This window comes from Pelodiscus sinensis, chromosome 32 (genome assembly GCF_049634645.1).
Source record: "Pelodiscus sinensis isolate JC-2024 chromosome 32, ASM4963464v1, whole genome shotgun sequence".
NCBI classification, from domain to species: Eukaryota; Metazoa; Chordata; order Testudines; family Trionychidae; genus Pelodiscus; species Pelodiscus sinensis.
The window spans coordinates 12,687,969-12,699,918 of NC_134742.1; the positions used below are offsets into that span (position 1 = coordinate 12,687,969).

The 11,950-nt window shown below is 52.9% G+C and overlaps 1 protein-coding gene across 1 annotated transcript; it reads left to right on the forward strand.

The window, feature by feature from the left end:
* Positions 1-240: 240 nt before the first annotated feature.
* LOC142823097 (killer cell lectin-like receptor subfamily B member 1A) lies at positions 241-11,313 on the forward strand. The gene is made up of 5 exons (XM_075913389.1): positions 241-368; positions 5,579-5,677; positions 9,256-9,419; positions 9,956-10,068; positions 11,102-11,313. The coding sequence occupies exons 1-5, from the start codon at positions 284-286 to the stop codon at positions 11,223-11,225; spliced, it is 585 nt and encodes a 194-aa protein (XP_075769504.1). The 5' UTR covers positions 241-283; the 3' UTR covers positions 11,226-11,313.
* Positions 11,314-11,950: the final 637 nt, after the last annotated feature.

Genomic DNA, 11,950 nt, shown 5'->3' on the forward strand with positions numbered 1-11,950 from the left:
AGATCGTTTAATATATTCCTTTCTTTTCTCTCTGGATATGCCACAGGATCCCTTGGGGGTCCCTCCCAAAACTCTAGTACGCTCTGCAACTTACTCACCCCAAAGCAAAACCAGGAGCCGGTACCTTCTTTAGCGGTGGAAAAAAAAACACTGAGCAGCATCTGCCTGATACCACTTCCTGACGTGGGATGCGTCTCCGGTCGTGTTTCTCATATGAAAAAGCAGCTGCCCCATTCTCAGATCCCCAGGTGGAGGGTGCGTTGTCCCTCCTGTAGAGGCTGCCATGGCTGAGGAAATAGTCTACGCTGATCTAAACCTGCAAGGAGAATCACCCTGCACCGGCCGGCCCCAACCTGCTCACCCCGCCAGTAAGTGGATTCTCTTCTCAGCACGGTGGCGATGCTGGGTTTTCTGATACACGTTGTGGCACGGGGAGCTTTCTGCTGAGCCGAGTGGGAAGCCCTAGTCCGTGGGACTGGACTGGTCTGGGCAATCCATCAGCACCAGCGTGCGTGCTCTGAAAACTGCCCGACACGTCGTGCGTCTCTCGACCCTTCGTGGCCGTCCATAGCCTTTAAATGCTGCTAGTGTAACCCACACACCTGCCGGGAAGCGTGCGCTGGCCCAGCGATCACAGCCAGAGAGAATAGTGAGTCCACTCTACAACCTTAACCAAGGGTCAGCTGGCTGTTAGCTCGTGTGGTAGCCCCTTGTGCACTAAGCTCTGGAGGTCACGAGTTCAATTCTACCTAGCAGCAGTGTGCTATGACTTGAGATGTGTGTGACAGGGCCTCTCACAGACACAAGGGAATTTTGTGGTGGGATTTGTGTGTAGAGCAGCGTGAGGGAGAAAGAGCAGTAAAAGGCCTGCCTGGGGAAGGGTAAGCGATGGCTTAGCATTGAAGAGGAGCAGGATTTCGGTGTGGTATCGATTCAGCTCTGGAGCGGCTTTGCAGTTTCCTTCCGTGAAAGTGTCTTGTCTTAAATGCAACTGCAAAATCGTCGGGGCTCTTCCTTTACTATGTCTGAATGGCGCAGGTCCCAATGGGGCTGCTAGGAGCCACTATAGCACAAATGTGGAGTCACTAGAAGATTTGCCTGGAGTAGGGAGTGGGAGCAGGAGCAGCCTGGCTGTCAGCTTTACTCCCAGGGGAGCAGACGAGGCTGCCGGCTAACACCCTCCGGGGCTGGCTTGGGAGCAGGGGTGGATACACAGAGAGGGTGCTGCATATCCAGACTTTGTCCTAAAACAACCAAACTCTGACCTGGATGTAAGTGAGAAGAGGAAGCCGCTGACTGAATTCGGTGGCCCTCGTGCTGACTGTTTAGGAGGCAGTCTTGAACCAACGGACTCACGGACAGACACGCATTTCTGAAGTATAGCGATAGGGTCACAGCAGATGCACGACGGCCGGGCTTCCAGCTCGGTGCCGCACAATCCGGAGTGAGTGCTTGGTGCCGGATTCCCGTCTCGATGACTCACGTGTGTATCTGGAGCGTGTGTATCAGGGCTGGCGGTGGATCGGCTTTGTTTTGCGCAAAAAAGCCCCGATCGCGAAAATGTCGATCAGGGCTTTTTTGCGCCAAAACGCGTCTAGCTTGGCCACGGATGCTTTTGCGGAAAAGCGTCCTGCCAATCTAGACGCTCTTTTCCGCAAATGCTTTTAACGGAAAACTTTTCCGTTAAAAGCATTTCCGGAAAATCATGCTAGTCTAGACATAGCTCAGTTGTGATCACTTTTTGGCTTAGGAGATGTGGGGGGAAGAGATTTGGGGGGTCAGCTGCGGAAAACCATGGAAATTGTGCCAGGGGCAAGAGGGGATGAGGGGGAATGAATCCCGTATGTACTGCACGGGCTAGAGAGAATCCGCATCCTGCTCTCTTGTACCTGACCAATGCCCCCAGTGTATGGGTCACATCAACACTGGGTCAGCCCCCCAAACTTCCCACAATGCACTGGGACACAGCTCTGCCTGTAACAGCTAACACCCCACCCCTGAAGTGTGTGTGTGTGTGGGGGGGGGGGGATTCTCCTTCCCTCAGGGGTGGTGAAATCTACCTCACCTTACTGCGTCTCCTCCCCAGCCAAAGTTCTACAAGGGGGCAATTTTTTTTCTCACCAAGGCTCCCCCAGAGGCCAGCCAGGAAGGGACAGGGTGAGGTGGTCTAGGACGACATGTGGTCTCTAGGCCATCCCTGCCAGGAATTTGTCTCGCTTGCTCCAACCATGGAGATTTCACAGCCTCCCTTGGTTGCGGGTGTGAATGTAACCCGCACACCTAGCGTGGGTCTCTGTCCCACATTAGACCACTTACAACAAGAGAGAAGAACAAGGGAGCTCTGCAGTTTTAACTGAGAGACTGCTGGCTTTCTCCCTCCAGCTTCCCCCACTAAACTCTGGAAGTCACAGGTTCAAATCCACCCTTTGGTGGTTACACATATATTTGAGCATAAGCTTTCATGGGCAAAGACCCACTTCGTCAGATGCATGCAAGTTGAGGTGCAAGCTGAGGAGCTTATGCTCCTACACTTCAGTTAGTCTATAAGGTGCCACAGGACTCCTCGTCGCTTTTGCAGATTCAGACTAACACGGCTACCCCTCTGATACTTGACATATATTTGAAAAGCTTTCCCTAGGCTGTCTACACTCGCAGCATCTTGTGCAAGAAGTCTTGCGCAAGAAAACTTCCATGTGCCAGCTGTGCTTTTGCGTAAGAGCGCCCACAGCAGTGTAGGCGCTCTCTTACGCAAGAAAGCTCTGATGGCCATTTTAGCCATAGGGCTTTCTTGTGCAAGAAATCCCCGCCGAGCATCCACACTGCGCTCGTGCGCAAGAGCTCCTGCGCAAGATGGCTTACACCGGTTAAAAAAGAGCATAGCTCTTGCACAAGAAGCTCTCTCTTACCACACTGTACTGTAAATTTCCTCGCACAAGAGCGGGTGGGCAGTGTGGAATGGTCATACTTGCGCAAGAAGCCGCGAATGTAGACATAGCCCTGATGTCTAACCTAAACCTCCCTTGCTGCAATTTAAGCCGATGGCTTCTTGTCCTGTCCTTAGACAATACAAACAGTTTATGTCTCTTCTTTATAGCAACTTTTTATACATATCGGCTGTGTCTACACTAGGCCACTTATTCCGAAAAAGCAGCCGCTTTTTCGGAATAACTTGCCAGCTGTCTACACTGGCCCCTTGAATTTCCGGAAAAGCACTGACGATCTACTGTAAGAAATCAGCTGCTTTTCTGGAAATACTATGCTGCTCCCATTCGGGCAAAAGTCCTTTTTCCGGAAAACTGTTCCGGAAAAGGGCCAGTGTAGACAGTTGAGTAGTCTTTTCCACAAAAAAGCCCCAATTGCGAAAATGACGATTGGGGCTTTTTTGCGGAAATGTGCGTCTACATTGGCCATGGATGCTTTTCCGGAAAAAGTGCTTTTCCGGAAAAGCATCCTGCCAATGTAGATGCTCTTTTTCCGGAAATACTTTTAACGGAAAACTGTTCCGTTTTAAGCATTTCCGGAAATTCATGCCAGTGTAGACGTAGCCATCATGTTCCCTCTGAGTCTTCTCTTCACTAAACTGGAAAAATCAGGGTTAGCATTTCCTCATAGCCATGTTCTCTAGACCTTAATTACTGTCGTGCTTCTATGAACCGTTTCCAATTAGTCCCTGTTTTTCCTGAAGCATGGTGGATACAATACTCCAGTTGAGGCCTTAGCAGTGCTGAGGAGAATTGAACCATCACTTCTTGCATCTTGCACACAATTCTCCGGCGCGCAACGCTCCAGATGCTTTTCTGTGCAACAGTATTCACACCCCACTGTACCAACACTATAAATCGGTGACAAATTCAGCTCATTGACAGCTGGATACTCGGTAACCTCCCCCCACACAGCTCTCACTTCACACTTCAGGCGCTTTGCCGCGCCTCAGGCTGAGCTAACGCGAAGGAAAGCAAAGACCACAAGGTAGATGGCTAGCGCCTGAATGTCTCTTCACTTCTTCCACAGACGCCTGGATTGTTCTGCCCGCCAGGGTGGCAAGCCAATGCATGGCGTCACAAATTTCACACTTGCTGGTGTAGTTGATAATGGCCTGGTAATGCAGGAAACAATGGGAGAGGGGGTGGTAAAGACTAAAGCATGAATCATCACAGAAGATGTACAGATGTATGGAGAAAGTTCAAAGGCCTGCCAGAGTCATATTGCAGAACAAACGAGTAAAGGGCATAAACTTACTCATAAGCCACTAATTCACGCGGACGGCTGGTTGAAACTTTCCTGTTGAATCGACTTTCAGTGGAAAATTGAGTTCTCAGATAGATCGACGGTTGTTTGCCAACGGCATTTGCTTTCTGCTGAAAATGTGCATCAGTTCTTTGAGGGGGGGAACCCCAGAATGTCTGAACATAAAATTCTTTGCCCTGGTGCTGCATGGGCATTGCAGTTTAGTTTCTTGGGGCCTGTCTACACTAGGAAATTATTTCAGAATGACTACATTTGCAATGATCACTCCCAAAATAACTGTTTTGAAATTAGCGTTATTCCCCAAGGGAAGCAGGAGTAAAGATCTCAAAATAACCAGCCCATTATTTCAAAATCATGAGCGTGGTAATATGAACGCTCTGCATATTATTTCAAAATAAGGGGAGGTTATTTCAAAATAATTCCCTAACGTAGACTAGTGGGTGTTCCCAGTGTCTTTTATGGACTGGTCTCCCCAGCAGGACTACATTTCCCAGGATGCACCAGAGTCAGGAACTCTATCATGCCCATCTTCTCACCCTCCTACCCAGAGAAGACCACTGGGCATCATGGGAGATGTAGTCCAATTGGCAGACTGCCTGATAGCGGAGAATGAGAAGATGAGGAACTGGTACTACAACTCCCATAAGGAGACAAAGTAACATGTCCACATCGAAATATTTCAGCGTATGGTGACTTTTCTGCAGAAAAAAAAATGTGGTTTTGTTGAAAATTCATGGTCTTCATCAGTTTGTTTGTTCCAGAAGTTCCAATGAACACCCTGGCTAGACAGCCATGGGTGTGTGTGTTTTTTTGGGTGGAGGAGGACTAAGAATGGCATATTTCTGTCTCACAAGCGGTCCTGTTTTCACATTAAGGGGAGACCTGGGTTATGTGAGAGGAGTTTAAAAAAAAAAAAAAGACACAACTAGCAGGAACTAAGTTCCAGCTCCTTTTATAACAGGGGTGGGGAACCTTTTTTGCGTTAAGGTTCACAGAAAAATCACACACGCCACACAAAAAAACAACACGCCACACAAAATCACACACGCCACACAAAAAAACAACAAAAAACACCTCACTGACATGGGCGAAAGACACTCCCCACATCCTCCCACTCATCAGTGGGGCCCAGGCTAATAGATATGTGTGCTCCAGCCCCATGGTGGGGCTACAGGGGGGCATGGACTCCCAGGGCCCTGATTCTTGGGGGCCAGACCCAAGCAAGCCCGGGCCTTAGTTTCCCCACTCCTGTTTTATAATTATTATTATTATTATTATTTTATTATATTATAACTCGTAGAGCGTGATTCAGTTTTACTGCTTCTTCCAGAAAGCAGTCACTTCCCCCCCTGGCATCGGGTGGCTCTGAGGATCAGCTGTGCTGGAAACATGGTCCTGCTGGGAGCCCTAATGGCCCTGAGCATTTGGGGTGAGTAGCTCAGCACCGTCCCTCCAGCGGTATTTTGACACGCTCATGTTCCTCCGCGTTGTCAGTCTGTTTCAGGCCCCCATGAATCGAATACCCGAGTGCCTCACAATTTTTGACACATGACTCCTCTGTGTGGCAGAGCTGCTGTCCCCTTCTACACATGGGGAAACTGAGGCCCACAGAGATTTTTTTTTAAAGTGACTTGACCAAGGTCACATGGGAAGCCTGTGGCAGAGCAGGGAAGTCACCCCTGTCCCGGGCTAACACTCAAGCCATGGGGCAAGAACACACCCCCTGGGTTCTGTTCCAGTTGCTAAGGGATGATGCGATACTGCCCCCAGGCAGGAGAGCACACAGGAACAGGCAAACAGTGACCCATTCAGGATGACTTTCCCTTTGCTAATGCCGGGGGGACCCATCTGGTTATAATGAAGGATCAATCCATCTAGCTAGTAATCCTCTCACAGAGCATCTTATCTGCCTCCCCCGTCGCCTTATCTGTCTGTCCCACTGCCTTTCGTCACTCCAACGCCCCACACACTGCCTTTCGTCACTCCAACCCCACACACTGCCTTTCCCCACTCCAACGCCCCCCACACACTGCCTTTCGTCACTCCAACGCCCCCCACACACTGCCTTTCGTCACTCCAACCCCACACACTGCCTTTCCCCACTCCAACGCCCCCCACACACTGCCTTTTCTAACAACCTGCCCCCATGCCAGCTGTTCCCCCATCATACCTCATAGAACAATGTGTCCCACCCGCCACCTTGTCTATGTCTTCCCCATTCTCTAGCAATCTATCACCCTCGCCCTGATTTATCTCATCTCTCCATCAACCTCCTCAACTCCACTGTATCTATCTACCCATCCCCATACACATCTATCTATCCCTCTATCTATCACCAGCCACCTCCTCTATCTATCTATCTATCACCATGCACCCCATCCATCTCTCTCTCTCCTCTGTCCCCCCATAAGGATTAGATAGATAGATAGATAGATAGATCTCTCTCTCCTCTGTCTCCCCATAAGGATTAGATAGATAGATAGATGGGGTGGGTGGGTGGGTGGGGATAGATAGATAGATAGATAGATCTCTCTCTCCTCTGTCTCCCCATAAGGATTAGATAGATAGATAGATAGATGGGGTGGGTGGGTGGGTGGGGATAGATAGATAGATAGATAGATAGATAGATAGATAGATAGATAGATAGATAGAGGGGGTGTATGAGGATAGATAGATAGAGGGGGTGGGTGGGGATAGATAGATAGATAGAGGGGGTGGGTGGGGATAGATAGATAGATAGAGGGGGTGGGTGGGGATAGATAGATAGATAGAGGGGGTGGATGGGGATAGATAGATAGATAGAGGGGGTGGGTGGGGATAGATAGATAGATAGAGGGGGTGGGTGGGTGGGGATAGATAGATAGATAAATAGATAGATAGAGGGGGTGTATGAGGATAGATAGATAGAGGGGGTGGGTGGGGATAGATAGAGGGGGTGGGTGGGGATAGATAGAGGGGGTGGGTGGGGATAGATAGAGGGGGTGGGTGGGGATAGATAGATAGATAGAGGGGGTGGGTGGGGATAGATAGATAGATAGATAGAGGGGGTGGGTGGGGATAGATTGATAGAGGGGGTGGATGGGGATAGATTGATAGATAGATAGATAGATAGAGGGGGTGGGTGGGGATAGATAGAGGGGGTGGGTGGGGATAGATAGATAGATAGATAGATAGATAGAGGGGGTGGATGGGGATAGATGGGTGGCTGGAGATAGAGAGCGGGAGATCTAGGAACCCCAGTGCAGGATCTCAGACCGTGAGTCGGGCAAGGGGAGGAACGTGGCGGGGCCGTGGGTGGCCGGGGCCGGGGTACAGAGGCCGGGGGTGGAGCCATGAACCGGCCTGTGGCGCCCAGGCCCTGCAGCTGAGGCTCTCACCCGGCGGGTCGGGACCCCGCAGCGCTCCGCTCTCTCCGCCCCATCCCCGTACAGCGCCGCCCGTCCCTCCAGCCGCCCCCCCCCACCGCTCCCGCTTGCTCCCCGCCAGCCCACATGTGGCCTTCCTCGCCGCCCCCCGTGGCAGCCCTCGCTCACTCCGCTCGTGCGGCCGCGCAGTCTTGCAGGGCCCCTGCAGCGGAGCAGAGAACGGCGCGGGCCCCGCGGCCGGGAGAAGTGGACCCGGGGCAGACTGCCCCTGCTGCTCGCTGTCGCAGCTCAGGCGGACGCTGTGCGGCTCCCCCCCGGGCAGCTCGGCAGGTAAATGCAACTTGTCTCCGGCCGCTCAAGGCCCCTCTCTTCTGATCGGTCCTTGGGGGAGCTGGGGACCTGCCCCCAGTGCCGGTGCGGTGGGTCTGGGCTATTCCAGGTGCCTGCTCTGTAGGTCCCTTGATCTGAGCCTCACCTGGAAAAGGACCCTCCCGTGCCCCGCCCAGGCAGATGCTCTTGGCTGGGGAATGTCTCCAGCCTGCAAGGTCCCCTTAACCGAGGGGGCTGTAAACCCCACAGATCCTCCCACGCTGGCTGCCGGCTTCCCCTTACCCCTGTCTGGGTCGGGGGAGGCAAAGGAAAGGGTCGGACGGGGTGGGGGCTTCCTCCCTCCCCGGCTCCATCTCCAGGAGAAGGAAGTTTGGGGGCAGCTGACCCATTGTTCCGAGCAGGGATTGCGGAGTCAAAGATTCTGACGGCGGGGGGGGGCAGGTCAAACAGGTGGGAGGTCAGGCTGGGGGCCCTGCAGGAGCCCATGGGGGCCCTGGAAGGAAATCTCCCCCTTTAAAAATGTCACCAGTTTCAGGGCCCCAGTGGAGGGGTCTGGAGAGGGGGGCAAAAAGGAGTGAGTGTGGGTGGGGGAAGGGCCAAATGGGGTGGGGTGCTGGGGAGGTATGGGGGGGCAAGAGCCGAAGGGGGCAGAGCCGAAGGGGGCAAAGGCAGAGTTGTAGAGAAGGGGAGGAAGAAGGAGAGGCTATGGGTGGAGTCAGGGCAGAGACATGGAGGAAAGGATGGGGCATGGGCGTGGCTAAAGGTGGAAGGGGCGGGGCTACATGTCGAAGGGGCGGGGCCACAGGCAGAAGGGGTGGTGCCACAGGCAGAAGGGTGGGCGGGGCCACTGGAAGAAGGGCGGGGCCACAGGCAGAAGGGGTGGTGCCACAGGCAGAAGGGTGGGCGGGGCCACTGGAAGAAGGGCGGGGTCACTGGAAGAAGGGCGGGGCCACAGGCAGAAGGGGTGGGGCGTGGCCACGGTTCTGACACCCAGGCCTCCTGACCTGCTGTGGCCCACGGCCATAGAAGACCTTAAGTCACATCGGGGTCCCTGTAACATTGCTCCCCACAACAAGATCTGCCAGCGACTCTCAGTCCTGACCCACACCCCCTGCTATTCCAGCCCTGGGCTCACCCGAGCCCCACAGCTCGGCGGGTGCCCCAATCCTGACCGGCAGCCCCCCCGCTATTTCACCACTGGCTCGCCTCTCGGCAGACGAAATTTCTGCAAGCGAGGAACGTCCCCGGTCACCCTCCTAAACCATCCGCACCATTTCTCTGAGCCTCTAGGCCCACTAACGGCGTCTCTTTCCGTCTCCCCTCCCAGAGGGGTGCAAGCTCTGCCCCCCGAACTGGCAGCTGCATGGGGACAAGTGCTACTGGCTGTCCAAAGAGAGCAAAACCTGGAACCAGAGCCGGGAGGACTGCTCAGAGAAGAGTTCCCGCCTGCTCATCCTCCGGGGTCAAGAGGAGAAGGTAAAGTCCAGAGCAGGCCCTGCTGCTGTCATATCTGACCATCCCCTGCTCTTTCACCTCACGAGAGCGGGCAGCATCAGCCTGGGTAGACAGACGAGCAAGTTCCTTTGTGCCTCAGTTTCCCCAAAGACCACGCCCTGCTCCATCCAGAACCCAGCGAGTCTGTGGGAGAGCAGGGGATGGGAGCCAGCTAGCTTCCTGCCCCCGAAGCAAGCAGGGTGATAGGAGGGCAAAATGGGGCAGGGCTCTGGGGAGAAGAGGTGTGGGGCCAGGGGGAATTGGAGGAATGAGGCAGGGCTGCAGATGGAAGGGACGAGACGGGACTGATGGGGGAAGAGGTGGGGCAAGGTGGGGGGCGGGGCAAAGGCAGGAAGAGGCGGGGCTTGGGGCAAAAGAGGGTTGTTCCAGCCCTTCCCTGGGTGGGAAAGAGGTTACATGGCTCCCCAGAACCCCCCCCCCCCACCCACCCATCCCCACTGGCCCCAATGACTGACAAGCAGTTATAATCACCGGTGCATCTGTCGGGAACTTTACAGGAATTTATAAGAAACGTCACAGAGGGGATCTACTCCTTTTGGATTGGACTTCGCCTGACAGACTCCATGAGAAACTGGACGTGGGTGGATGGTTCCCTGTTCAATCAAACCAGGTGAGGATTTCTCGTTCTGTGTTTAACTCGGGCAAAACCGTGTCACTTCACCCTTCGGGCTGCTGGTGGGGCCAGAAGCAAACATAAGGCATGTATTTTCAGGGTAAGCCAGCCATCGTGCATCTCCAACCAGCAGCATGTGGTGCACATCTGGACTTGCCTTGGTGCACATAACAAAATTTATTCCGCATGTGGATGGAGAAAAAAAAATTAGAACACTAGTCACAACTAGGGTTGCCAGGTGTCTGGTATTGACCCGGCCATGCTGGTATTTTTGCCTCCTGTCCGGTAAAAAAAAAAAAATCAGAAAATACCAGACATCTAAAATGTCCGGTATTTTCTGATTTTTTTTCCCTGGCCAGGAGGCGAAAATACCAGACTGTCCGGGTCAATACCAGACACCTGGCAAACCTACACGCACTCAGCAATCGGGCCCAGTCCCCCCGCTTACCTGGTTCTGCTGTCTGGTCCGGAGACTATATGGCCGCTGGCTGTCAGCCTCTTGGATCCAAAAAGCCTCAAAGGCATTTCTTAAAGGGGCCATGCTGAGTTTTTAATTTTTTTTTAATGTATTTATTTAGGCTTAAATTTCGGGATCTTTTTTGTTCTCAACAACTTTGGTCTCCCCTCTTTTTTTTCCTCAACGGAATTTTTTCCCCAGTGGTTTTTTTTGGGGGGGGGGGTATTCGGTATTTTTGGTTAAACCATCTGGCAACCCTAGTCACAACTCCCTTCCAGACCCTGAACTCCCTCCTCCACTCCAATTTCCTGCCCCAGGACACAACCCCTCCTTGAGCCAAACTCCCTCTTAGACCCCACACCTCCTCCTGCACCCCAAGACTTTCCCCCAAGCTCCTTTCTGCACCCTATCTCCATCCCAGACCCTGCATCCCTTTCATTAGTATCCTAGAAAAATGCAGCCCTCAATCACTTAGCAAATTCTTGGAGAGGCCCCCTAGGAAACATTACAGCCCACCCCTGAGCTAGGTGATGGAGCTAGACTCCAGGGGTGACTTCCTTTGTGTCTCTGCAGGGTCTTGCTCGCGGCCCCTGGCGCTGGAAGCAGCTGTGGGGTGTGGAAGGAGAATAAGATTCGCGGTGAAATGTGCAGCACTGACGTGAAGTGGATTTGCCAGAGAGATGCCGTCCCGCTCTGAAGGGCACGAACGGATCCCTTAGTTGATGAAGGGGCCGTGCAGGACGAAAGGCCAGGCTTTGGGTCACGTTCTCAAAGGCGGGGGGAGGAGGGGCGGCAAAAACACCACCCTCCACGCTGTCCGTGTCGGGATGCTGTAGAAACACGTAAGAGAAACAGCGCCCCCTAAGGGCCGCGGGTGAGCACAGAAATGTCTGCAAGCAATGCTCATATGAATGGAACGGCCCATCGCTGCATTTCCCAGGGGCAGATGGGAAAATAGGGCTGAGAGGACAGATCATCATGAACACAGACCTCGGTGTGTTGATGTACTGACTTTAATTACGAGGTTCAGGGGGTCACCGAGTTGGTCTGTTACAGAAAAAACAACAACAAATGGTCCGGTAGCACTTTATAGACTAACAACACATAGACTAACACCACATGTAGAGGGGATCATGAGCTTTCGTGGGCACAGCCCGCTTCTACAGATGATCGTGCAAGTAGTCAGAGAGCTAGGCACATGAAATCAACAGTAAACCCTATGCCGAAGTTTGTGCCATTTATTAGAAGATTAACTTCCCCCAGAGTTTAAATGCTTGTAGTGGGTGTAGTGGGATTGCTGGAAAAGCCACCCAGATAGGTTCTCCCTCATATTTCTCCCTGCCCTAGTCTCTCCTTCTACACAGCAAAACATTAAGGCTGTGTCTACACTGGCACCCTTTTCCGTAAAAGGGATGCTAATGA

Bases quoted from the DNA above. Each gene is read 5' to 3' on its own strand.
- LOC142823097 (XM_075913389.1), top strand. From the start codon at position 284: ATGGCTGAGGAAATAGTCTACGCTGATCTAAACCTGCAAGGAGAATCA. The intron at 9,420-9,955 runs GTAAAGTCCAGA...GGAACTTTACAG, and splicing joins TCCGGGGTCAAGAGGAGAAG to GAATTTATAAGAAACGTCAC. The intron at 10,069-11,101 runs GTGAGGATTTCT...GTGTCTCTGCAG, and splicing joins TCCCTGTTCAATCAAACCAG to GGTCTTGCTCGCGGCCCCTG.